A 27,877-nucleotide genomic window follows, 5' to 3' on the forward strand; every position below is an offset into this window, starting at 1 on the left:
GTATTCTGATCAATTTTTCGCTCTCATCGATCGCTTAAGTCATCTATTGAGAAAATTGATACAATAAATATTAGTTAAAATATTTCTTATAATTTTTTGCAATTTTTCCCAACATTTCTGGAAACATGGTGAAAATGTTTAGGAAGGCTATGTCTGGTGAATAGGCTAGGTACGGACGTTGTCATGTCATGTCATAGGATTACATTACGTCTGTGACATGCTGGTTATATTGATTGGGATATTGCAGGTTTTTTTGCACCAATACGCCGTTAATTTCGTTCAGATGATATCGGTAGATGCATTTGTAATACACTACACATTGCTATTACCTCTATATGCACGGCAACCCATGACTTTTTCACTTAAGATTATTGGTGTAGATCCACTTTTCATCGCCCTTCACAATATGGGACAGAAAAATCCTTCTTTTTTTGCCTGACAAGTAATAAAACTGCAATCTTGAAACAGTTACAAGCGACATTTTCTCAAAATATTACTAAATAGAAAACTGTTATTTTATGAACAGAAATGTCAAAACCATCAAATTTAATATTTAGTATAGGTTGTTTAACAGTTGTTTTCATTGATATTTTCACCAATAAATATTGCTGATTAAAATACATACAAGCAGCTAAAATATTACTGACTAAGACACTATTTGATCATGATGATTATGAATATTTACTATTAATAGCCTGTCATAAAATGTAAAATAATAAATTAAATTTGCGTTATTTGTTATAACTATGTGTCATTCTTTAAATAATATAAAAACTTAATTTACACTATTTAACGTAAAAAAAACTACTTAGTATTGAAACTAATTAAACTAAGTGACGTAATTGTCAACCTAATGGTTTTTGTAGTTTAGAGTTTTTGTATAGTTAATTAAATAAATTAAATATTATTGTATGTATATATGTGAAATATGAGCAATTTTCAATCAGGTTTAGTGTCTCTAGAGTAAAATAATTACGTGAAAATGGTTGATTTATGCCCACTAAATTGATTAAATAATATAAATAATGTAACATTATAATCACATCACATTTAGTATGTATTAAACAAATATATTTATATAATGGAACTTACCTGCGATAATAGCACCACCATCTTTAACAGGAAATATGCTGCTTTTGTTGTCATTATCCGAAGATGATGACTTCTGTTCAGACTTATCAATTTCATTCAAATTTGATTGATATTTGGCACCTGTAATTAACAATAACTTTATTTAGTCGTGTTATTAAGTGATATAAAAGCATTGATGATAATATGTAACGAAAATATTACCAAATATAAATTATATTACTATATATAAAAATTGATTCAGTATCTTCCGGGTTTATACAAAAATTGTTATTAGAAATTCCTGCTTATTTTGTTACGATTCTTGACTGATCCATTAGAGCAGAAAAAATGGCAGAAACGGAAATATTCATGGCCATAAAGTCTTTCTGTGCATATGGTGACGGCATCAGCAAGGAATATTCGATGAAACTATTACTGGAGCTTTGAAATTTGAACTTTCACAATGGACACCCTGTATATCCTATCAATCAAAAATAGATGAAGCCTGTAGACATTGTGAAAAATTGATTATTTATGATAATTTTAGTTCTGCACAGTGGCTGAAGCATTGAAAATCTCTTGGAGCAATATTTAAAATTGGTATTCATTAAATTTTGATGCTTTATTTATAAGTAGAACTGAAGATCACATCAACTAAAAGAAGAAAAAAGAACAGTATATCATACAATTGTAAAATTATGAAAAATTAATTATTTATAATATTTTTAGTTCTCCATAGTGGCTTAAGTATTGAAAATCTATTGGAACAATATTTAAAACTGGTCTTCATTAAATTTTGATGCTTTATTTATAAGTAGAACTGAGGACCACATCAACTAAAAGAAGAAAAAAGAACAGTATATCATACAATTGTAAAATTATGAAAAATTAATTATTTATAATAGTTTTAGTTCTCCATAGTGGCTTGAGTATTCAAAATCTATTGGAACAATATTTAAAATTGGTCTTCATTAAACTATGCTGCTTTATTGATAATAGGAATTAATCACGACATCAACTAACTAAATTATTTTAATATTATTGTGTTAATAAGTTATATTATTGTACATAAAAAATGATTCAGGATTATAAAGTTTTATAAAGAAAATATTATTAGAAATGAATGAAACATTTTAAAAAGCAGCATTTCCTGCTTATTTTGTTACGATTCTTGACTGATCTGTTGAGGGCAACAAGAAATGGCAGAAGTTGGTAAAGAATGTGTTTAATAATTCCACCAGAAGTTGTAGGAGGTATACAATATATAAAATGATAAAAGAAGAATTCCTCTTGTTGTGAAAGAGTCGAAAAAAAACTTTCATTTCTTAAAAGAATTTTCATTTCCTTTTTAATTGCATTTAGAAGTTAAGACACGTAGCCCGGTCTGAGTTCGTACTTAAAAGGCGAAAGGCTCAAAAATATCTATATAAAACGGGAACAACTTAGACCACTGATTAATTTAACAGTGAAATCAACACTACGAATTTTCACTCAAATTCGTTTAGAAAATATTACTTGAATAGCACTTAATAGCGGTAATTGGTACCGCATTTTTTTATCTCTGCCACTCAATGTTTTAAGCCGAATCCACAATATAAAGATAAATCTCGATAAAAAGTGTAATTAATGCTCGAAAATGTTTTTCTCTCGCTGATTTTTCCTCAACTCTCCAAAACTGGATAGGTACTTGAAAACATCGTTTAGATTTATTATTCAAACCTCTGCTAATTATCTTACACCACTTAGGAGCAACTTTTTTCAACAATTTGTTTTAAACAAACTTTTTGTTATTACGAGGATGTTCAATAAGCTTCTGGTCGACAACAGATGGCGTTATTAAAGTTGTAGGCAACCGCATATTCACTTACCTAACATCCTTTCTTTTGTCCACCATGTGAATCTCATATCTTATAGTGTGAAACATAGACTAAACAGAACTTAAATAATTGTTTCGCTACGTCCACTTACTAGAAGGCACTGCGACCGCTTTTCGAGGGGTTTTATTGGTTTGTTCGAATTGCTGGCCTGTGGAGGCTTTTGATTGGTTCACTTGAATGTTTGCTACCTAACCACTATATCATTTTGGATGTTATTTGGCACGTTTATAAAATTTAATTTTAACAAATTTGTGTCAGTATTAGTTCTTAAATTTTATTGGTCGACAAAATGTAGAGTCAAGGATTAGTCACCTGTAGAGTCGGCGTCATGGGGTCTGAGAACCAATCCAAAGCCTCAAAAATGAAATATTTTCTTATAGGTTGCCCTTATAGTCCCTTATTGAACTCTATATTATTCTAAGGTATCAAATGATAAGTGAAAAGGTAATAGAATACAATTAGAAGAAAAAGCATTGTGTTATTTAATTTCATTTATATGTTTTCAGGGAAAATAGCTCAAAATAAATGTTATTTATCTTTGTGTGTGCTTATAGCAACGTGCCTTACTTTTGTTTAAAGTATATTAAAGGGAATTTTGAAATTACCATAAACATTCTTGCGTTCTCGTTGAAAATATTTCCGCTGCGAATTTAACTGTTACTGATAAACATAAAAGAACAATAAGACATGGAAAAGTTAGTAAAGAATGTATTTAATAACTTTACCGTACTAAAAGAATTCGGCCGATATCTAAAAATGGAGGATGAGGAATTTCTCTTGTTGTTGAGCTAAAGAGTCAAAATGAAAACAGATTATTTAAGGCTGCTTCGGCATAGAACTGATATCTACTCAACGGCGGACATTTTTCTATTTATTAAAAGAATTTTCATTTATTTTTTAATTACGCTTTTAAATTATGATCCATTATACTACTCAAGTGAAATGTTTTGGTATAGCTTCGAATTTTGTTTTATGTGGATATCAAAATGTATATAAAAATCCTTACAATGTCTCTTCACATTCTTGAATTTATATATATTATGGGCTTGCACTTAATTTGATCAGCGATATCTACTGGAGAAAATGCGAATTAAAAATGTAAACTCTTGCTAAACAACCTAACCCAACTCTAACTTAAATAAAATAATAATTTTATTAGTATTGAGTGAAAAATTGCATTTTCGGAATTTTTGCTTTTGCTCTCGAAATCTCTTGAAATCTGCTGGTGAAGCCTATCAAATAATATTAGATTTTTTAGAAATTAATGATCTTGGTCATATCCCAATTTCGAATTGACGAAAATACAGTTCAAAATCGCTAAGAAATTTCAAAGAGCTTAGACATTGATAGAAATGAATTAGAAATGTTTGAATGGAGGGAAAATGGCTACCACACGAATGGACTAAAATGTCTTTTAGAACTGTTTCTATATCGCAGCTTTGTTCTGCAAACAAAAAGAGACTGGTGATGAAAGGTCATCTCAATTGAAAAAAACTGTGGGTTAATCCAGTAGAACAATTTACATCGAAACCGAAGTGGAAATATTTATGGTCACAAAATCTTCAAAATCAAAAATGGTCTCTCCGTATGGTGGCATTATCTGTATATAATATCAACAATGGTTGAAATCATTTTTTTTACAATTTCTATGATAATTGTAAAGAAATGATTATTTGCTGTGATGCTTGAAAAATGAATTGTTTATAATAGCTTTAGTTCTGCATAGTGGCTGGGGCATTGCAAATCTGTTGGAAAAAAGCACGTGTTAGAAAAGAGCCATCTACATCTACACTGAAGCGGAAATATTCATGACCAGAAAGTCTTTCTCTGTATATGGTGGCATCAGAAAAGTATATCGAATGAAATAGTTGCATGCAACTTGGAAATATGAATTTTCCCAATGGACACGTTGTGTCATTATATCAAAAATGGTCGAGAACTCCAGTTTGTCTGTGTTATATTTTGAATTACGTTCTGATTACACAATAATAAGGTAAAAGTTTATTCTAAAAAGAAAAGTAACTGGCCATAAAAGTGATATCAAGTTTAAGGAAAAGCTTTTATTTCTTAATAAGATTTTTCATTTCCTTTTCTAATTGCATTTAAAAGTTGAGACACGTAGCCGGGGTAGGGTTTGTATTGAAAAGGCGTACAATAATAAAAATTCTCATTAAAACCAAGAGCAACTTGACCGCCACTGATTAATTTGACTGACGAAATCAACACTCCAAACTTTCTCTCATCCAAATTCATTTATAAAATTTTCCTTGAATACCACTTTACATTAATTGCAGGATGATGCCGTGTTTTTTTTTACGTTTTCCACTCAATATTTAAAACCGGATCCGCAATATAAAGACAAATCCCGATGAAAAGTGTAATTAATTCCTAGCATTTTTTCCCCAGTGATTTTTAGTTGGCTCTCCAAAACTGGAGGCTCCACGGGAAAACAACTTTCGGAATATTGCAATAACTGCCAATTTTCGAAATTAATATTGCTCTGGGTTCATTTAGACATACAACTAATTGGAAAATTGTTTTATTTTCATATCTATTAATATTTTCTGTAAAAATAAAATTACACGAAACAAATTTTTAGACATTACGGTAAATAGTACAACAGTACATAATACAGTACAACATACAATAATTGATAATTAATTTTAAAAGTTTTTCAGTTTTATATATTGATGATATTTTTGATATTAATAATTTTTAATTGGCTGTATTATTTTGAAAGTAATTTATTGAAAATTGAAGTTTAATGTAAACAAAAAAGTGTAAAGTAAAAGTAAACAAATATTAATGATGTCAAAACCAATAATATTACATAGTTACAAATATTACCAAAAATATTACTGAGAGACAAATCGGAATAGATGGATGAATCTTTATTGAAATTCGTTATTAAGCTAATTGTTTAAACTTCACGAAAGTTGCCGAGAAAAGTAAACGTCTTTATCGCTAATTTTTCCGTTTAGAACTGAATTGTAGCAAAAAAGGTAATGATGTTTCATTATGTATTTTCTGTTTCGGTTTTATTAATGATCAAAATTAATTCGTTTTACATTAATTTAGAACGCTATCATGTTAATAATTTTTAATTAGCTTTATTATTCTAAGTGTGATTTATTGAAAGTTTGGTACTCAAATACAAAAATAAATATATTACATCCTCTAAAATTGATGTTTAATATAATATTTTATATTTTGACATAAATATCGAAAAGCGAACAATTATTAATGAAGTCAAAGCCAATAATATTACATAGTTACAAATATTACCTAAAATATCACTGGGAGACAAATCGGGACTAGATGGATGAATCTTCATGGAAATTCGTCATTAAGCTAATTGTTTAAACTTCGCGAAAGTTGTCGAGAAAAGTAAACGTCTTTATCGCTAATTTTTCCGTTTAGAACTGAATTGTAGCAAAAAAGGTAATGATGTTTCATTATGTATTTTCTGTTTCGGTTTTATTAATGATCAAAATTAATTCGTTTTACATTAATTTAAAACCCTATCATGTTAATAATTTTTAATTAGCTTTATTATTCTAAGTGTGATTTATTGAAGGTTTAGTATTCAAATACAAAAATAAATATATTACATCCTCTAAAATTGATGTTTAATATAATAATTTATATTTTGACATAAATATCGAAAAGCGAACAAATATTAATGATGTCAAAGCCAATAATATTACATGGTTACAAATATTACCTAAAATATCACTGGGAGACAAATCGGAATAGAAGGATGAATCTTCATTGAAATTCGTTATAAAGCTAATTGTTTAAACTTCGCGAAAGTTGCCGAGAAAAGTAACCGTCTTTATCGCTAATTTTTCCGTTTAGAACTGAATTGTAGCAAAAAAGGTAATGATGTTTCATTATGTATTTTCTGTTTCGGTTTTATTAATGATCAAAATTAATTCGTTTTACATTAATTTAAAACGCTATCATGTTAATAATTTTTAATTAGCTTTATTATTCTAAGTGTGATTTATTGAAAGTTTAGTATTCAAATACAAAAATAAATATATTACATCCTATAAAATTGATGTTTAATATAATATTTTATATTTTGACATAAATATCGAAAAGCGAACAAATATTAATGATGTCAAAGCCAATAATATTACATAGTTACAAATATTACCTAAAATATCACTGGGAGACAAATCGGAATAGAAGGATGAATCTTTATTGAAATTCGTTATTAAGCTAATTGTTTAAACTTCGCGAAAGTTGCCGAGAAAAGTAACCGTCTTTATCGCTAATTTTTCCGTTTAGAACTGAATTGTAGCAAAAAAGGTAATGATGTTTCATTATGTATTTTCTGTTTCGGTTTTATTAATGATCAAAATTAATTCGTTTTACATTAATTTAAAACGCTATCATGTTAATAATTTTTAATTAGCTTTATTATTCTAAGTGTGATTTATTGAAAGTTTAGTATTCAAATACAAAAATAAATATATTACATCCTATAAAATTGATGTTTAATATAATATTTTATATTTTGACATAAATATCGAAAAGCGAACAAATATTAATGATGTCAAAGCCAATAATATTACATAGTTACAAATATTACCTAAAATATCACTGGGAGACAAATCGGAATAGAAGGATGAATCTTTATTGAAATTCGTTATTAAGCTAATTGTTTAAATTTCGCGAAAGTTGCCGAGAAAAGTAACCGTCTTTATCGCTAATTTTTCCGTTTAGAACTGAATTGTAGCAAAAAAGGTAATGATGTTTCATTATGTATTTTCTGTTTCGGTTTTATTAATGATCAAAATTAATTCGTTTTACATTAATTTAAAACGCTATCATGTTAATAATTTTTAATTAGCTTTATTATTCTAAGTGTGATTTATTGAAGGTTTAATATTCAAATACAAAAATAAATATATTACATCCTTTAAAATTGATGTTTAATATAATATTTTATATTTTGACATAAATATCGAAAAGCGAACAAATATTAATGATGTCAAAGCCAATAATATTACATAGTTACAAATATTACCAAAAATATCACTGGGAGACAAATCGGGACTAGATGGATGAATCTTCATGGAAATTCGTCATTAAGCTAATTGTTTAAACTTCGCGAAAGTTGTCGAGAAAAGTAAACGCCTTTATCGCTGAAATTTCCGTTTGGAATTGAATTGTAGCAAAAAAAGGTAATGACGTTTCATTGTGTATTTTCCGTTTCCGTTTTATTAATGATCAAAATTAATTACAGACAAAACATTTTCACCTGTCCAAATAAAAGGGTTGTTTGGCTTCGGTTGTGAACGTCAAAGTCGACGCACAGAAAGTGTGAGAAAAAAATCTCCAGGAGACAATACAAAGGCTGTTTCATCTTTCGGCGAAGGTGTTATTCAATTTGGGAACATCTTATCTTATACGACAACGTTTCTAATTCAATATACCGATTTCCACGCTTCCACAATTCGATCTTCTCAATGGTAAAAGTACTTAATTGAGCTATATGCAGCAGTTTTTCAATTCTTATTTTATCTAGGGAACGTTCATATTAAATACCTTACCGTATCACCAATAACATTCATCAGAATTTTATAATTATCATTTCTTCTGAAATGTGTTTACTATAAAAGCTAATTTGAAAACATATTTTAATAAATTTATAAGATCGCATTCTTATAAATTTATAAATATAAATACATAATATTAAGTATATAAATTTGTTCTGACAATAACAGTTCTGAGTTCACAGTTGCTGGAGTATTACAAATCTGTTGGAACGATATTTAAAATTGGTTTTCATTAAATTTTCATGCTTTATTTATAATTAAGGCCCCATCAGTTAACCAAAAAAAGGACTAGTGAATTATACCATAGTGAAATTATGAAAAAATAATTATTTATGGTAGTTTTAATTCTGTAAAGTTGCTGGAGAGAAAATCCAAGTTTATTTCAAAAAATTAGTTATTTGATCCAAATTATTAATTAATCAAATTCAGTTTGTTGCGGAACTGATGCATCAAAACTTGTTGAAAAATGATCGAAATCTAGATTTGATGACTATTAAAAGGAGTACGTCTTAAAAACGATTATTCTTTGTAGAATACAATAGTTATACATTTTAATTGTCTTCGACTGATTTCGCTGATTTAAAAAGTTATTCGAGTAAATTTATTACGTCCACGTGGAAATGGCAGAAATAATATAAAAGTGATGTTATCAATATTGTAATTTCTTTGTCTCCGTGGAAACCTGGATGAAAATACTGAAACAGCAATAGTTTATCAAAAACTATAGGAAAGCAAACTAATAGATGAGAGATAAAAGATTACATCGGTAATATTTTCGTAAAAATCCGACAACAAAGCGAAAGGCTTTTAATTTTCTTGTTTATAGCTTTCCCATATTGATATGTCTTATAGGGATTTTAGTGGGAGTTTATACAAAAAGTTTGGCCCTTTCTCGGTTATTGTTTCTCCGCTAAAGCAGACTGATTCGGAAACTTCTTAAAAACTCGAGCCATTCTTTCTGTTTATTCCTTGGGGTCGTTTTTTTACGATGCAATTTAATCTATGATGTTTATAAATGTTTCTAAACATCCCATATTGCGATTGTTCGTGATTTCCCTTTTTTGTCTCGTACAATCTCAATTTTTTTACGTCTAATTTAAATATAAATTCAGCTCTCGTTCTGCTCCGTCCAATAATTTATAACTTTTGAAATATAAGGTTTCGAAATTTATTAAACGATATCTTTAAATATTGCAAATAAGTTTCATGCAAATTTCGAATTGACCTAGAGATAATGCGATGTTTTATAATACAGCAAAGATATTAAAATCTGATTTTAATTTCAATAAAACATTTTTTATTTTTATTGTAGCCAGTTCCATTTATTCGTTATTATTTTGAGATATGAAAACAGAACGTTTCTCTAGGTTTTATCGCATTAACTTAAGGATCATTCAAAAGAAAACAAATGAAGCGGTGCTATAAATATTAAATAAATATACATAGAAGACACCCCCTTTATATTTTCCCCCATCATTAATCAATAAAGTACCAAAAGGTTACTTGAACTTTAAACTAAGATCAGTTTGATAAAATGTGATTTGGCAAATTCTGTTAATATAACCTGTTGGCTCAATGATGACTCAATACCTTTATCTTGATGAATAGTCAAGGAAGAGGGATGACCATATACTGAGTTGTTTAAATCGTTGTATCCCCAATCTTTCACTCTACTGGGCGTTTCTGTAGTCGTTGGCTTTGGAGATGTAGTTGGTGGGGATGATACTGCGACAAAAACATGCTTCAGTCGTTCTAGACTGAATATATCATTCATATACAGGATTATGTTGATCTTAGCTAAGTCTAGCCATAGGTGAATCCTTATTTTGGTGTCAAATAATATAATACTAATAAGATAATCCTGTATAAGAAATTGCTTTAATAACTCTATAATATAATGAATTAATGATTGTAAAACTGGTATTTTTGCAAACTGCCCACAGACAAAAGTACTGTATTTTTTTTCATGCTTCGACTCAATTAAATAAGTATCATCAGAGTTATCAAAGCTTATTATCTAATAGTGCTCGTAGGAATATAAGCTTAGTGTTGACACAAACAAAAGTTCGATTATATATGCCTTACTTTCATTTTTATATATATAGCGTGAAGCTTGCTTGGAAAATAATAAAAAAATTGTGTGAGAAAAATATTTGGTGCAAAATCTGCTGGCAGTGTACAAAAACTTATAAAACAGCTTTCTACATTCGTTGCAACAATGAAAAATAGATAGAGTTCATAAGAAACAACTTTGTTTACATGCTGTTTTACATGCTACATATACCTTATCCCCACAGTTTTTTTTTAAAATTATTGTTTTCTTAAAATAACTCCTCTGTATCTTTACTTATGTTCCCCATTATAATTAATACTCTAAGCCCTGGAGTAAATATATGTTTATATTCCAAACATATAATTTTTAAAATAATAATAATTATTGGAGTTAACAAATATTTACTCCAAGCTTTTATAGCAAATTTATTTTGGTAATAAATAATCTCTAAATAAAGAATAATATTATTTTTTTAAACTATTTACAACAACAGTAAACATATTCTATACATATAGCGTTCGTATACTAAATTTAAATTGGTTGTGGAAAGTTTTTCCGACATTAAATTTCTATTAAGTCTAAAATGTAACTAAATAGGCACATTTTAAATATGTAATAGCTGTTACGGAGGCATTCGGTTTTAGATGATTTGGGTTTCAAGCTAATCCATCATTTGTGCCTTAATTGCTCTACCTCTGTACCTATTGTATTGATTCAGATCGGGGATTTAAATTAGTCAATTAATATGGAATCAAATATTTTAGTTCCGATTGGAGAGTATTATGTTTTCGGCTTTAGTAATCAAGAATAATTTTAGATGTACTATAACGTTTCATGTTACATCCAATATCACTTACAACTTGTATAAATAAATGATCTAAATTATAATTAATGTTATTGTGATTTCAATATAATCCTGACTTATTAATCTAACAAACAGAATGAAGTGTAATAAGTGAAGTGTATAAAAAAATAAATAAAAAGTTTTATTAAATAGAAACTAAAAGTCATATGGGAAAGTGCGAACCGTATACGAAAAAATTATGAAAGATAAAAATATGGTTATTTAACCATATTTACATATTTTTTATACATAATAACTTAAATCAGGTCATGGTATAATTAGGTTTGAAGGATGTTCTAGAAATAGTAATAGAAAAAATTACCTCCTTAGAAATTATACTTAGTGTGAATCATATCCATAAAAATTATGACAAATAAAATACATAATTATTTAAGTATTTACATAAATGTTTTATACAGAATAAAGTATATCAGGCGATATCATTTAAATTTGAAATAAGTGATTAAGAAATAGACATAGGAAAAAAAATCGCCTCCCTGTAAAAATTATGAAAAATCAAAAACATAATTATTACCTATATTCATCTATATTATTCATATGTTATTTTGTACAGATTAAAGTAAATCAGATATTATTCACATTTGAAATAAGTCCGAATCATATCCGTAAAAATTATGAAAGATCAAAAATTTAATTATTAACTATATTCATATATTACTTTATACGGATTAAAGTAAATCAGATATTATTTACGTTTGAAATAGGTGATCTAGAGCTAGAAATAGAAAAGCAAAAAAAAATTCCTCCTTAAAAATTATATAAAGTGCTAATCATATCCGTAAAAATTATGAAAGATATAAAATATAATTACTAACTATATTTACATATTTTTTTATAAAGAGTAAAGTAAATCAGATTACATTATTGATTTTATTATTATTATTTTTAATTATATATCGATGACATTTGAAATAGGCGATCTAGAATTAGAAATAGAAAAGAAAAAACTACCCCTTAAAAATTATATAAAGAAGTGCGAATCATAACCGTAAAAATTATGGAAATTCAAAAATATAATTAACTATATTCATATATATCATTTTATATAGAATATACTAAATCAGACGATACTATTCACATTTGAAATAGATGATCTAGAATTAGGAACAGAAAATAAAAAATCTCCTTAACAATTATATAAAGAAGTGTAAATCATATCCGTAAAAGTTATGAAAGATCAAACATTTAATTATTAACTATATTCATATATTATTTTATATAGAATAATGTAAATTAGGTGATATTATTCATATTTGAAACAGGTGATCTAAATATAAAAATAGAAATGAAAATATCACTTATTTAAAAATGAAGAGCGAATCATATTTCTACAAATTATGAAAGATAAAAATATAATTACTAACTATATTTATATATTTTTTATAAAGAGTAAAGTAAATCAGATTACATTATTGATTTTATTATTATTATTTTTAATTATATATCGATGACATTTGAAATAGGTGATCTAGAATTAGAAATAGAAAAGAAAAAACTACCCCTTAAAAATTATATAAAGAAGTGCGAATCATAACCGTAAAAATTATGGAAATTCAAAAATATAATTAACTATGTTCATATATATCATTTTATATAGAATATACTAAATTAGACGATATTATTCACATTTGAAATAGGTGATCTAGAATTAGAAACAGAAAATAAAAAATCTCCTTAAAAATTATATAAAGAAGTGTAAATCATGTCCGTAAAAATTATGAAAGATCAAACATTTAATTATTAACTATATTCATATATTATTTTATATAGAATAATGTAAATTAGGTGATATTATTCATATTTGAAACAGGTGATCTAAATATAAAAATAGAAATGAAAATATCACTTATTTAAAAATGAAGAGCGAATCATATTTCTACAAATTATGAAAGATAAAAATATAATTACTAACTATATTTATATATTTTTTATAAAGAGTAAAGTAAATCAGATTACATTATTGATTTTATTATTATTATTTTTAATTATATATCGATGACATTTGAAATAGGTGATCTAGAATTAGAAATAGAAAAGAAAAAACTACCCCTTAAAAATTATATAAAGAAGTGCGAATCATAACCGTAAAAATTATGGAAATTCAAAAATATAATTAACTATGTTCATATATATCATTTTATATAGAATATACTAAATTAGACGATATTATTCACATTTGAAATAGGTGATCTAGAATTAGAAACAGAAAATAAAAAATCTCCTTAAAAATTATATAAAGAAGTGTAAATCATGTCCGTAAAAATTATGAAAGATCAAACATTTAATTATTAACTATATTCATATATTATTTTATATAGAATAATATAAATTAGGTGATATTATTCACATTTGAAATATGTGATCTAAATATAAAAATAGAAATGAAAATATCACTTATTTAAAAATGAAGGGCGAATCATATTTCTAAAAATTATGAAAGATAAAAATATAATTATTTAAGTATATTCATGTATTTTTCATAAATATGAATATTGCGAGATATTATTAAAGTTTTATATTGCACATAGGTTTGAAATGGGGAATATTCCGACGCTACTGTACTAGTTAAGTTCAGTAATCAACGCCGGCTATGCATCGACCTCAGCACAACCACGATGTGACAATTTGGCGCGCATGGAGACATATTCATTTTCATTTTATCGTTGATGAATTGCTGGATTTGAACAGTGACACTGATTGAATGGTACAACTCGATTAGATACGGTGTTGAACGAGTGACTTGAGCGCCGTGAAATTTGTCGACGATCTTTTATATTGCCACTGAAGAAGAAATGTCATCTGATCGACAAATTTCACTCTTGACGCGCTCCAATGAAACTGTATTTTCCATATACACTTCTCCCTTTTTTCCCCTTCTCACCCTCAAACATTTTTAGAGGTTTATATTGCGGAAAATGTGTCAGAAAAAAACTTCCATTAAGTAACCGCACTTTTTTTACGTTATTTTATTGTCTGAAATGTATAGTGTGTTTTGTAATATAAGTCAACGTTTTTATACTGAATCATTTACCACTGTTTTTTATTTATTCTATTCGTATCATTTGTAAAATGCGAAAAAATGTTCTGTATACCATTTTTTTATTACACGGTTTATTATTTAACCACCATCTTTATAGTATACCTAACATTATTTATACGGTTACATTATTTATAGCTCTAGCAAAATAACCTATGATTATACAAAAATATGTTTGGTTTCGGTTTTTGATTTATTTACTAGTTATTTAACATTATTTCAAGTCTACTTTCTCTACAAGCCATCATTCTTGATAGCCTAATACATAAGCAGCCATAAACATGTCTAGATTCCAAACTTAAATATATTATTTACCTTCTGAAATTCATTATGCAATATATTTAATGAGAACCACTATTAGATGGCATTGTATTTACTGAATATCATTCTCAGTGGGACTAAAATACTCGCGTAAATTAAAACCTCAAAGTTATCCATACTGTTTTGAGTTTCTGACGTCTTCATTTTTATATTCTACACCAACCAAAAAATAAATATAAAAATGTTGATATAAATTGCAACAGAAAGGGTCCGTGATTTACAGACATCTCCCGCGAACTAACTTAACATTTTCATTTTTCTGGTTTCATGTTCTCTCACTACGTATTTTAAAATAAATCATCTTATAACACCTTAGCATCTCCAGGGAATAACATTATATTTCTTTTACTTGAACTTTTATTATTTTATCTCCAAACAAAAGAAATAGGTTCTTTTACATTTTTGATTCATTAATTTATTTGGTATTTTAATTTCTAAGGAAAAGTTTTGCTCTCATAAGTTGAAAGCAACCTCTCGTTATATTCAAAGATTATGAAAAAAACCTTATATATTATTGTAAATATATTATTAAATTATTTATTATAATATAGTGATATAAATTAATTACTATTGTTACGATCTTATTAGCAAAGTTATTTATCCGAAAATATATTCATCACTTAACTATGGAAAATAGGCAATAACCACGACATATATATTCAAAATGTCACTTAAAATACCAAGCACGCCAAGGTCTATAAGAGCAAAGTTCTAAAAATGTAATTTACAAAATTCCGTAGAAGCTGGAAAACTTTATATTGGTTTCACTGCTTCCGACCTTGTGACATTAGAGCCAGATTACAAATATCCTATTAAGATATACAAAATAACTTCGTCCACCTCTTTCGGCCTATTTAAATTCTGTTAAGCGAAAACGCTGGCAAGCAAAGATTTATAAGAATAATCGAGATAATTAATTCGTCGAATAGCTTTAGGCTACGAACGTGTCGTTTGGGAAATTGGACGTTATTAAACAATCGAAACTGTGACAATACAGGCATTAAATGCTTAATAGTTTGTAAAATAAATGATAGTTGAATAGTTAAATCGGAAACCAAATATCTGACCGGATGCTTTCTACTGATTCGATGTTGGTTAAACTATTAATAGATTGGAAATGCACTCTAAGATATTGAAAATAAACATTCCTTTTGATTCTGGGGTTTTGTTGTTTCGTCCAATTTAACACGTAAAAAAAGCTGACAGTAAAATAATTTATTTAAATTGCTCTTTTTTTCTAAAAGTAGTGAAAAACTCTTTAAATGAAAAATACAATTACCAGAAAACTATATAATTGAAATGAGTTCAATAAATTTTAGTAAAAATTATATTCCTAAGAATTATGAATAACCGGCTTAAGAGAATAATAAATCAATAATATAAAGTGCGAATCATATCTGTAAAAATTATGAAATAAACAAAAAGTTACTTAAATAAACCTGCTTTATATACAAATTAAATCATAAGATAACTCTAAGTTATAGAAAATAAGTATTACTTTGCTCTGGGTTTGTTGTTTCATCAGATAGAAAAAAATCATCTTAAAATTATATAAAGAAGTGCGAATCATATCTGTAAATATTATGAAAGTTAAAAATATAATTATTTACTTATATTCACAACAGAATAAACAGAATAAAGAAAATCGGATGATCATATCATTTAAATTTTAAATTTGTAATCTAGAAACAGAAATAGGAAAGAAAAACTCATTTCCTTAAAAATTATCTTTAAAAAAGTGCGCATCACATCCGCAAAAATTATGACAAAAAATATATTTTTTATCTATATTCATATATTTTCATACATAATAAATTAAATTATAAAATACTTCTATTTCCATTTAACATAAAAAAGCTGACAGCAGAATAATTTACTTAAATCGATTTTTATGAGTACATTGAAGGGGTCTTGTTTACAACTATGTAAGTATTATTTTACATTTTATTGCGTATTTTAATTACTAGTTGATAGTATGATTTAATAAAATTGAGTGTAAGTTGTATTTTAAAGAATTATAGATAAAAATATTTAAAACTAATACTGGTTGAATATAATAACGAATAAATTTCAGAGACTATTGAAATATTAATATGAGCTATTTTAATGACAGATCCTAAGTGATAAATGATTAGTTTATGAGTTATCCATATGCTATGCGTTTCTGGGGGTTGGTAAAACAAAAACCGCATATTAAGAGTAAATTGTTTCCAAAGGCGAGAGCAGAGAGAAAGAAAGTTTTTAACTGGGCCCGGGCAGTTCTTTCGGGAATCCAATTTTTTCGTCATGCACCGCGGCTTTATCATAAAAAACGACGCCAACGTTGAAATTTTTTCGTGATAGGAGCTGTAATAGGAGCAGAATGATGCGGCAGCTCTGAAGCGGCTTATGTGAAGGCCCGGCCGACTTGACAAATGGAAGTCTCGTGTCGCTTCGACCGGGTATTTAGTAGATAATTTGAATGATCCACTAGCGGACGTGATGCCATGTTGAGATTGGGACAATAATCTGCGCTACGTCGATTCGGCATCGGACACTTCCGCTCAATTATTTGGTTTCCGGTTTAACTATTCAACCATCATATATTTTACAAACTATTAAACATTTAATTGACCCTGTTGTTTCACTATCAAATCACCAATTGTAATTCTATATCCTGCGACACCTTACATTACTGTTAGTTCTACGTTAATATTTAGATATACCTGTACAATTATAATATACATAGATCTTTAGAGATAAAATGTATTAAAATACATTAACATACATTCAGAGAAATCAAGCCCAAATAGATATATCATTTAGTAGTTTAATAAAATTGAGTATAAATCATATCCTTGAGAATAGAAAACAAAATTATGTCCAGATGAATATGATAATGAAAGAATAATATAAAGTGCGAATCATATTCTTAAAAATTATTATTTTACTTATTTTCATTCTGGGTTTGTTCTTAGCCCAATTCAATGAATTAATAGAAGTTTTTTTTTAATTTTGGAAACTCCTGCTTACAGTTGCGTTAAATTAACATACATTAGGAGAAATCGAATCGAAATAGATATATCATTAGGATAGTTTGATTAGATAGTAATACGGAATGAATATAATAATAATGAGTGAATAACATTTCGGGGAAATGTGGGAATCATGTCACATTCATCCAATATAACCCTTTATAAAGTGTTTTTTTTAACTCGAAAACATTGAAAAACTCTTGTGTATAACCAGGTATTACTTTTTGTCGATTGTATTATTCTATTATTGTATGAACTAATAGTTTTGAGACAAATCCTACGTTAATATTTAGATATATATGCATAAATATAATATTATAAAAATATAATTAGAGATAGTGCGTTAAATATAAAACGTACATCCTATTCTTAAAAATTATGAAAATAAAAATTATATATACACTACCTCATTTAAATGTTTCCCTGCTTAGTTATTTTTAATAGAATTAGTGTTTTATAACGTTTGAAATTATTTCCTTTCATTGTCACTGTTTTTTCATTTGATGATGTAACTTGATCTGTACGTTACATATTTAAAATAAAATATATATTGCGTATTTATATTTAAATTATGTTGATTTTTGATTCGTGTCGAGATATTTTTAGTTCAATATATAAATATATATTTTAAATTTGGTGAAAATACCCGTATTTGTATTTTAAATGTTATCACATTAAACTGTCAGTCAGTTTCCATGAATAAAAATATGTCTACTACTTCCATATTAACTTTTTATATAATATGTCATGGGTATTATATGAATATATTTTTTTTCCAAACAAAAGTATTGAAAAAATAAAATCTCGGTTCACTGATTGAGAAAAACCAACATTAGATTCGAGAATACAAAATGTGATCTATGTAGACTGAACAGAAAGCGATGTAATATAAGGAATTTAAATATTACAATACCGACAAACTGTGCAAACCTATCTGCATAATTATGGTAAAATAATACCGTCATTTGGTTGGTCACAACATGTTGACATGTGGGCTTTCGCAGGCAACCTCACGTAGCACCTGTGACAACTATAATCGTACAACCGCCAAAACTTTCCTCAACTAAAAATATGACAAAACTGCTTCGTCCGTCCGTTCCAATATTAAACAGGATTGTTTTGCCAAAATATGTTTAGAATCTTTATTGTTTTGAGACAAAAAATATAGATATTACATAAGAAAAGCAGTAAAAATTGTTTATTAATTGTATTAAAACAAACTAAAAACTGTGAAGGCAAAAATACATTTTTAAATTTAAACCGTTCTATATAATTATAGAAGTATATGAAAACAGACACTATTAGTTTGGTATAAACTAAAAAGCTTTGTTCGTATGCTGGTTAATTATGATTATATAAATTAGATAGGAACAGGAAAACCGTTAATAAAATAAGAACATAAAATCTTTCGAGAAAAATTTCATTCCTCTAAAATATTTCAGCAGTTGATAAAATCGCTATCTCAAGTATCGATATTTTTAATTCAAACCTAGCCGCGGGAGCTTACGTTCACGGAACAGGAATGAGGTTGTCGCTAGTGTAGAAAAATCTAGAGAACAGCTAAATATGTGCTTAGGCGGCAAATTTTATAATTTCGATGTTCGACTTCTCAATCGTGGTTAGTTAGCGAGTTTTTTTGGCGTTAGGACGTGAATAGGGAACATATTGCACGAAAATCCTTTTTCGTCTTGAATGCGTCGTTATAGCCGATTTTCCGAAACTTAATTATAAACTCAAGAATAATACGAACTTTTCCTTTTACCAATGATTTCTGTAAGTAGTTTTATGTATCAAATGTTTCAATATCAAGTATATATATATAACAAAAATTATAGTAGGATGTTATACAACGATATAATGCATTTTATTTATTAATAGCTATGTATCTCTATTAGGTTTGTATTTTGAACGGTAATAGATTTATCCTGTAATCCTAGACATATATAAAATAATCATGACGTTGGCAACTGCTTTCCCATGGTAACAAGCATAAGCACATTTGTATGTAGCACAATTGTAGAGTATATAGACATATACCTGCTCAATAGGTTTCAGTTGATCAAATTAGTTTCATATAAGGAAGGTGCATATATTCTCCAAGACGTATATTCTCTTTGCGTGTTAGCCGTAACACCGCTTTTCCATGCAACACTATTAAAATTAAATTTAGAATTAGTTTTAATTCAAAATATTCAAAATTGACAATAAATCATCGATATATTTATTAATAGACAAGTAGGCATACATTAACATTGTTTAAGTGATTTTTAGAAACATGATGATAATACATAGTGTCCCCCGTATTTATTATATATGTTATAAAACTGTTACATTAGATATTCATATCAAATTGAATGGGCACATACGTAAAAAAGATATTATTTTCGAATATATAGAAAGAAAAGCCCACTGGTAATCTTATATTCCATAGAAGACCTTAACACATTTATAGTTTACATTTTATTGGACTAGTCACGATATATTCCGAAAAAAATTCACAATTTTACGTGCCTTATATAACGTCCCTATTTATTTTGTCGCTTGTTTCTCTTATTTTATAACAGCGAAGAATATTTTAGACAGTGTGTATTTTTACAACATAAAGTTAAAACAATTGCTATTATCTCCAATATGGTGTGTAAAAGCCTAAAAAGATATGGCGGATTTTATTGAGAGATGGAAAAGAGAATCTGAATTCCCCACACATATACCGACTGATTATTTATTAAAACGTATAAGGGGGTGAATTTCTACTGTATTTCCTATCCGAAAATATTCGAGGTTTGTTCTTCATCGATAAATATCCGAACAGGATTTCCTTCTTATTATATTTTAATATGGCAAGATACAAAATCCGGCTTACTGCAGTTCAGGCTACATCAAACTTTACATAACACTTGAATTTTGGTGTGAATTAGATTTTATAAAGCCGCTGTAAACGTCAGTAGCAAACGCGTCTTATGTAGCTCTAGACAGAAGCTTGAAGTTAAAGAGCGTTTACCACCGTGACTAATCTTGGATTAATTCAGAAACTATATTATTTTAGTTGCTTCGAATAACAAATTTCCTTTAATTAGTATGTAATATTTTAATTATGCAGTTACAGTATATTTTATAATTTAACATATGCATTAACAGCTGTGTTCTTTCAAAGTAAGGAAAAGAATAGTGCTGAGTTTAATTTACATTAAAATAAATTAGGAGAAATCGAATCAAAGTAGATCCTTTATTTAGTTCATTAAAATTGAGTGTACATCATATTCTTAAAAATTATGAATAAAAAAATATATAATTTATACTGAATAAATATATATATTTAATTATATTCATATATTTTTATACAGAATAAAGAAAATTGGATGATCATATCATTTAAATTTGAAATTTGTAATCTAGAAATAGAAATAGGGACGAGAAACTGGCTTTAAAAATTATATAAAGAAGTGCGAATCACATCTGCAAAATTTATGAACAACAAAAAATATATTTTTATCTATATTCATATTTTTTATGCACAATAAATTAAATATAAAGATATTTTTATAAGATAATCTAACATTGAAGAGTTCTTTTGCCTATAGTTAGTTAAGTATTATTTCAATTTCTGTAATAAATAATAAACTAGTTCTGTTTGTTGAAAACATTGCTACACTTCTACAAGTCTTCGTGCCGTTTGCTTTCCTCAGGTCTTGACTTCACTCATGTTGACTTCGGTGACACTTGATAGACTTACCACACAATACATGAGGGACTGGATGTGGATGATCCAGTAAGATTAAAGTCTAGCCTTGTTATAATAAAATTAGAGACGTGTGAAAAAAAGAATATTAGAATTAAATTAACAATTAAATTATAAGAGAGTGTTATTCGATTTACAGCTGATAGTTTTTGTTTAATATGTAGCAGTGTTTTTGTTAGGTTTAGTTAGGAATAGCATAAAAATACTTTACCACTTGTAATGCTCCATAAAATTTAATGCAGCTACAAAAATGTCGTCTCTTTTATAACGTGCCAGATGGATTTTTTAACTTAAAGTGTAGCACTTTGATTTTAAGCCACTCTATCATCCAATTACAACCAATTTATGGAAAAATAATCGCTCGGAATAGCGTTTTCGGGTAGTTTACGACAATGTTATTAGACCTAACCGTCTTGATCCTGCAACATTAATGTCACTGACGAAAAATAAAACCATCCTGCAAGTTTTGTATAACGAGACGAGTTACGGGTCTTCGGCCTCAAATTCGTAACGACTACACAGAAAATAATAGACCGAGAGCATTTTATTTTCAATCCATATTTTGCTCGATCCAATAAAACTGATGCAAAATTGAGATATAATAATGCTAATATTTTTTCTTATTGTTCTGGACTATATTAAATTAAAAATAATAAATAATTAGTAAAATAAAAAAAGTAATCCATGGTAGTACATTTTGTTAGATAGGGACAGAGAAGGAATATCTAATCAGATAAATTAGGGACGACTGAAACAGTTATAAGGCATTCATGAATGAGGATGTATAGACTTTGGAGGAATTAGAGTAGAGAAAAGGAGTGAAATTGATGACGGGTATAGAAAATATAGTAAAAAAGAAAGAGAAGAACAAAAAGAGAGAAAAAAAAACAGTGAAAAACAAAGAAAGCAAAAAATGACCATGGAGCAAACTATCATGAAAAAAGATGCAAAAGAATACTAATAATTAATAATTTAAGAAAAAATTTTTAAAAAATTAAATAAAAATGAATAAAAAGTTCTTTACACACACTGATGAACGATGATAACAAATGCACGAAAAAGGATGTGAGATCAAATGGAAAGAAGAGGTTGAGAAGCGGAAGAACATAATTATATGTTTTAGTCTGTATAGTTTCTTTGACAATTATTGAGATGACATGACAATTATTGGACTAGTATGATAATAAAAAGGAACGAAGATCCTTCCACACCAAATGAACTCAATTTATATATAAATATGTCGAGTACTATGGGACATATTGGGTTATCCTTTAGCAATGGCATAACATAATAGATAAAAGAAATTTCAAGATAGTCAAAATATAAAAACGATAATTATGGTTATATAATTTAGTTATATGGCGTTTTTAATAAAATTAAATAACAATAGTAATATTAGATTAAAAAAAAATGATAAGGAATTAAGATTGTATGTTTAATATAGTATGAATAATATTTGTTGTAATAATTAATAAATAAACAACTAATACGATAATATGCTCTCGTACTAAGCTGGAATTTTGAGACGCCGTATCAGTTGTATTGTTATTATCGTTTTGTAAAAAAAGAGCTGCAAAGCCAAAAAATATCAGGGAATAACGGCACATGTGGCGCATTATTACAGAATGATCACAGTAAGGAGTAAAAGTCAGCAAGCAAACTATCTAGCCTTTCGTCCGAGTCAAACTGTTGCTATAGCGACGACACGTGTTGAGCATGATGTTATTTTGTAAATCTTGTCACGTACTAAGTTGAAAAAGGACCTCTGGGAAGAAGCACAACGAGACAAGAAGGCACTAAGATGGGTTTATATGTTTCGGCTTTTGGTTAGGCTTTAGAAACTAGATACAATGCCAGGAATAATAGCAAACTGAATATGTCCATTGTTTTTATATTATCGCGACATATTATCTAACTTATAACGGCAACCGATTCGGCCCCTCCAAAATTTCACTCAAATTTATTGAAATATTTCATAGTTTTCCTGTTTTGTTTTTGTATAGTCATTTTTATATTTTGTTATTATCTATTAGTACTTTATTTGGGACACATTAAATATTCATATTGACTGAAACTGTAAGATCTGTGATCTGTATGATGTGTGATATAAACAATAATAAAAAGAATGAGGTGCATTTTTTTAGGTAAATTTCGTTTATTTTTGTTTCAATTACCTTTTGCTAACGCTATTAAAAAATATGTTCACCATGTTGTTATTAATTGAATTGAATTAATTGTCTTGTAGGGGTAAAATAATATGATTGATATTCGCGAGGTTATATCAGCAAAATTTAAGGGAGAATTTTCTTTTATTTATTAGCTCAACGTTCAAATATTATGCAAGTCAAGATATTTCGGATTTAGGGTAAATACGAGCATTTGTGGATGCCCGAATGAAAATATTCCTCATATTGCTTTTTCCGGGACAGTTATTTGATCTGTGCAATATAATGCCATACGTAAGACTGGTTTGTTATTTGTTATAGGGAATATTTCGTCGGATTGTCCGTTTAATAGAAATCTCCATGTTTCTAGTTTTAAAATAAACTCGTATCTTAAAGGCTATAAAATATCTTGGACGAGAGATTATCAAAATTGTGCCCGTTAAAACGTAACAATATTTCAAATTTAAAATCACGTTCTGCTAAAATACGAAGGGAAAAAAATTAGCCGCGAGGAAACAAGCAGCCTTTTTGACTTTTAAAGCAACTAAAATTCATAAGATATGAAATACAGCAGTACATCTGTTGGCCTTATTGTTGTATAGAACTTTCTTAGCAAATTACTTTTCTTTCAGGCGGATATCAGATATATACGACAGGCTGCTTTTCCAAAGTATCTATTTTTACAGCAAATTGCTTTATAAATTGATAATTTATTGTTTTGAAACCGTATCGTTTTTCAACATTTATATAAATTTCTTTTAACCAATAAATGTTAAACTACTGTAACAGGTTTTTCACTCTTTATTTATTGAACTCCACTTCCTCCTATAAAAACTTTTCGTCGTATATATATATATATATATATATATATATATACTGATATTCGACAGTTAATAAAAATAACTTTAAGCCTTGTTATAGACAAATAATGACTTGGAGAAAAAGTAGTTCCCTTATTTTCTGCATTAATACATTTCTTTAGATGCCAGAGTTATATAATTAAATTTTTTTAACAGACATCGGGACAAATTGTAGTCAGACGGAGCAAGGTCCGGTCTATATGGTTGTTCAAAACTTAGCAATCTCTCTCAAGAAGTTGGTAGAGCCTTTTTTTATAGTTTAATTCTGATTATTCTTTTTAAAATATATAAAATTATTAAATATATATATAATTATTAAATAATATATAAATATAAATAAAATTATTAATATAAAATACAATGATATTTAAATTAACATTGGATTACAAAATATTTATTGAAATAATGAAGTTCCTTAAGATTAGGAACATAATTTTATTGATAACGATACTCCATTATTTCTTAGTTCTCATATATTTGATGTTAACTAGATAATGTTAATATAGGTGTTCGAATCTTAAGCATATGTTTATGACTTGATATATTCTATATTCTTGTTAATAATAAGTCAGGATTATATGACAATTTGAAGAGAAAATTGTTGTAAACTCTGGATTTTGTTGATTTTTAACCCAAATCATCTAGAATCAACTAAATATCAGTAAATACTTACTGTAAAGCCTGATTGTCCCGTCTGTTTCACCTCTAGGATTTTTTGCGACACATTTATATGTCCCGTAGTCATTCTGTTGGATGTTGTTTATTGTTAGTCTCATGTGAGTCTTGTAACTTGGATTTCCTGTATTAAAAAAACCTCCATCAGACACTTTACTCTTGCAGAGATTGTTGTATCCTACCAATAATGTTTTCTGCATGATATTTTCTCGATTCATGAATCATCTGTCCGTCCTCTCGAGTCCAATAGTTGAGGGAACTTGGATGTGCTTCGGTAAAGCACTCCAAAGTGACCGAGTAAGCTAATGGAGCACCCACTAATTGATGGGGTATCCAAAGCATCGGAGGAACTGCAATAAAAAACACAAGCATTAACATTTTGTTATTTAATACAATAAATAGAATAATTTGTGTGACCACCCAAACAAAGAAGTAAAACCAGTCAAAAACTAAACGAAATTTTAGGTTCAAATTGCGGAATTGGTTAAATGCGTCCGAGAGAGCAGCTGATGGGCTATCCATAACATTGAAAGGACTGTAACAATATCGAAGCTTATATTAGTTTCCGGCTATTCCAAGTTTTGTTTTGAAAACCGAGTTAAAGACCCAAACGCCTAGCACAGGTTCCTGATTTTACAAAGTAATAGACTTGATGGATTTTGCTAAAACTGTAACGGCTAATTGCTCATTGATTTCGTTCCGGATTTGGTCTTTATTAAATTTCAATTAAAACGTCTGTTATATAATCTAAGAAAATATGAATTTATATCTATACATTGTGAATTATTTTTGAGAGTTTTTTTAAATGTAAATTCAATATTTTCCAGTACTCAAATTTCATATTTTCACTCTAGCTGAAATTACAGAGGTGTCAATCATAATAACCAACTATATTTGAATATCAATATCAAGGTGAATAAGTAGCGAGATATCTTGTTAAAATAATACGTTTAACAACCAAATCCATTTTCTTCAATATTTCCCTTTTTTGATAAAGTAATACCTTAGTAATATGCTTTCGGCATTTCAGCAAAAATCCTTCGGGCGATTCAGTTTCAGTCTTAAGTCAGAACAAAAGCATCTTGCCCGTAAACGGTTTTTCAATTTACCCAAGCTATTCCAAATAGAAATAACTGCATTTTGTGTCTCTGTACTTATTAATTGTTCATTAACATAATATTATATATAATGTGATGCAATAGTTTAAAGTACATCGTGCTATAACATTTATAAACTAATTTTGTGTAACGAAGCAAAAAAAAACCTTTTTTATAGTCTAATATATATGCATTAAAATTTATAAATTCATACTTATTATTATTTATTGAACATTGCTCTATGCAATACAACGTTTTATATTCGTTATTTGGAATAAATTTCTGAAAATTATGTATGGTCTATGGCAGACAAAAAAATAGTGAAATTTATGATTTATGTTCTACGTTATTATTGGCGGGCTACTTATTTATTATTAAAAGTACCTTAAACTAGCAAATATCAAAACGAATCATCATCAAATATCACGGATATACATATATGTATATGTATATACCAGAAAGAATAAATAAAATTACGTAATATACATCATACATATTCAAATGAAAAAAGGAAAGTGACAATCATACTCAGTTCTGTTAAGACACAATTATGTATATTTAAAGATTTTCTAAATTAACTAGATAAGAAACTTGCACCCAATTAAGATATATTGTTAATGTATTAATTATGTGTAATTTTATAAGTAATACAAAATCTAACTATAATATTCGAATTTACAATGAGAAAGTGACAATCATACTCAGTTATGTTAAGAAAAAAGTTTGTATAATATATATGCATTAAAGTTTATAAATTCATACTTATTATTATTTATTGAACATTGCTCTATGCAATACAACGTTTTATATTCGTTATTTGGAATAAATTTCTGAAAATTATGTATGGCCTATGGCAGACAAAAAAATAGTGAAATTTATGATTTATGTTCTACGTTATTATTGGCGGACTACTTATTTATTATTAAAAGTACTTTAAACTAGCAAATATCAAAACGAATCATCATCAAATATCACGGATATACATATATGTATATGTATATACCAGAAAGAATACATGAAATTACGTAATAAACATCATACATATTCAAATGAAAAAAGGAAAGTGACAATCATACTCAGTTCTGTTAAGACACAATTATGTATATTTAAAGATTTTCTAAATTAACTAGACAAGAAACTTGCACCCAATTAAGATATATTGTTAATGTATTAATTATGTGTAATTTTATAAGTAATACAAAATCTAACTATAATATTCGAATTTACAATGAGAAAGTGACAATCATACTCAGTTATGTTAAGAAAAAAGTTTGTATAATATATAAGCATTAAAGTTTATAAATTCATACTGATTATTATTTATTGAACATTGCTCTATGCAATACAACGTTTTGTATTCGTTATTTGGAATAAATTTCTGAAAATTATGTATGGCCTATGGCAGACAAAAAAATAGTGAAATTTATGATTTATGTTCTACGTTATTATTGGCGGGCTACTTATTTATTATTAAAAGTACCTTAAACTAGCAAATATCAAAACGAATCATCATCAAATATCACGGATATACAT

General features: G+C 27.6%; 1 protein-coding gene across 4 annotated transcripts in view; it reads right to left on the reverse strand.

The window, feature by feature from the left end:
• Positions 1-27,877, reverse strand: part of LOC143197109 (lachesin) — a 157,103-nt gene that overhangs the window by 9,146 nt on the left and 120,080 nt on the right. For 2 of the 4 annotated variants that reach the window (XR_013005928.1, XM_076405279.1), the window contains exons 6-9: positions 25,430-25,597; positions 25,246-25,371; positions 10,109-10,243; positions 1,093-1,212 (exon numbers count right to left, since the gene is read on the reverse strand). Coding sequence is in view for 2 of the 4 variants with exons in the window: in XM_076405279.1 (XP_076261394.1) it covers positions 1,093-1,212; positions 10,109-10,243; positions 25,246-25,371; positions 25,430-25,597 (549 nt within the window). In the remaining 2 variants the exon portion in view is untranslated. The remainder of the gene's footprint in view (positions 1-1,092; positions 1,213-10,108; positions 10,244-25,245; positions 25,372-25,429; positions 25,598-27,877) is intronic. The other 2 variants (XR_013005929.1, XM_076405280.1) reach the window with 1 other exon arrangement.

Source organism: Rhynchophorus ferrugineus, unplaced genomic scaffold, assembly GCF_030347505.1.
Source record: "Rhynchophorus ferrugineus isolate W39M unplaced genomic scaffold, kcgeb_rfMv2 rfM5, whole genome shotgun sequence".
NCBI lineage: Eukaryota > Metazoa > Arthropoda > Insecta > Coleoptera > Curculionidae > Rhynchophorus > Rhynchophorus ferrugineus.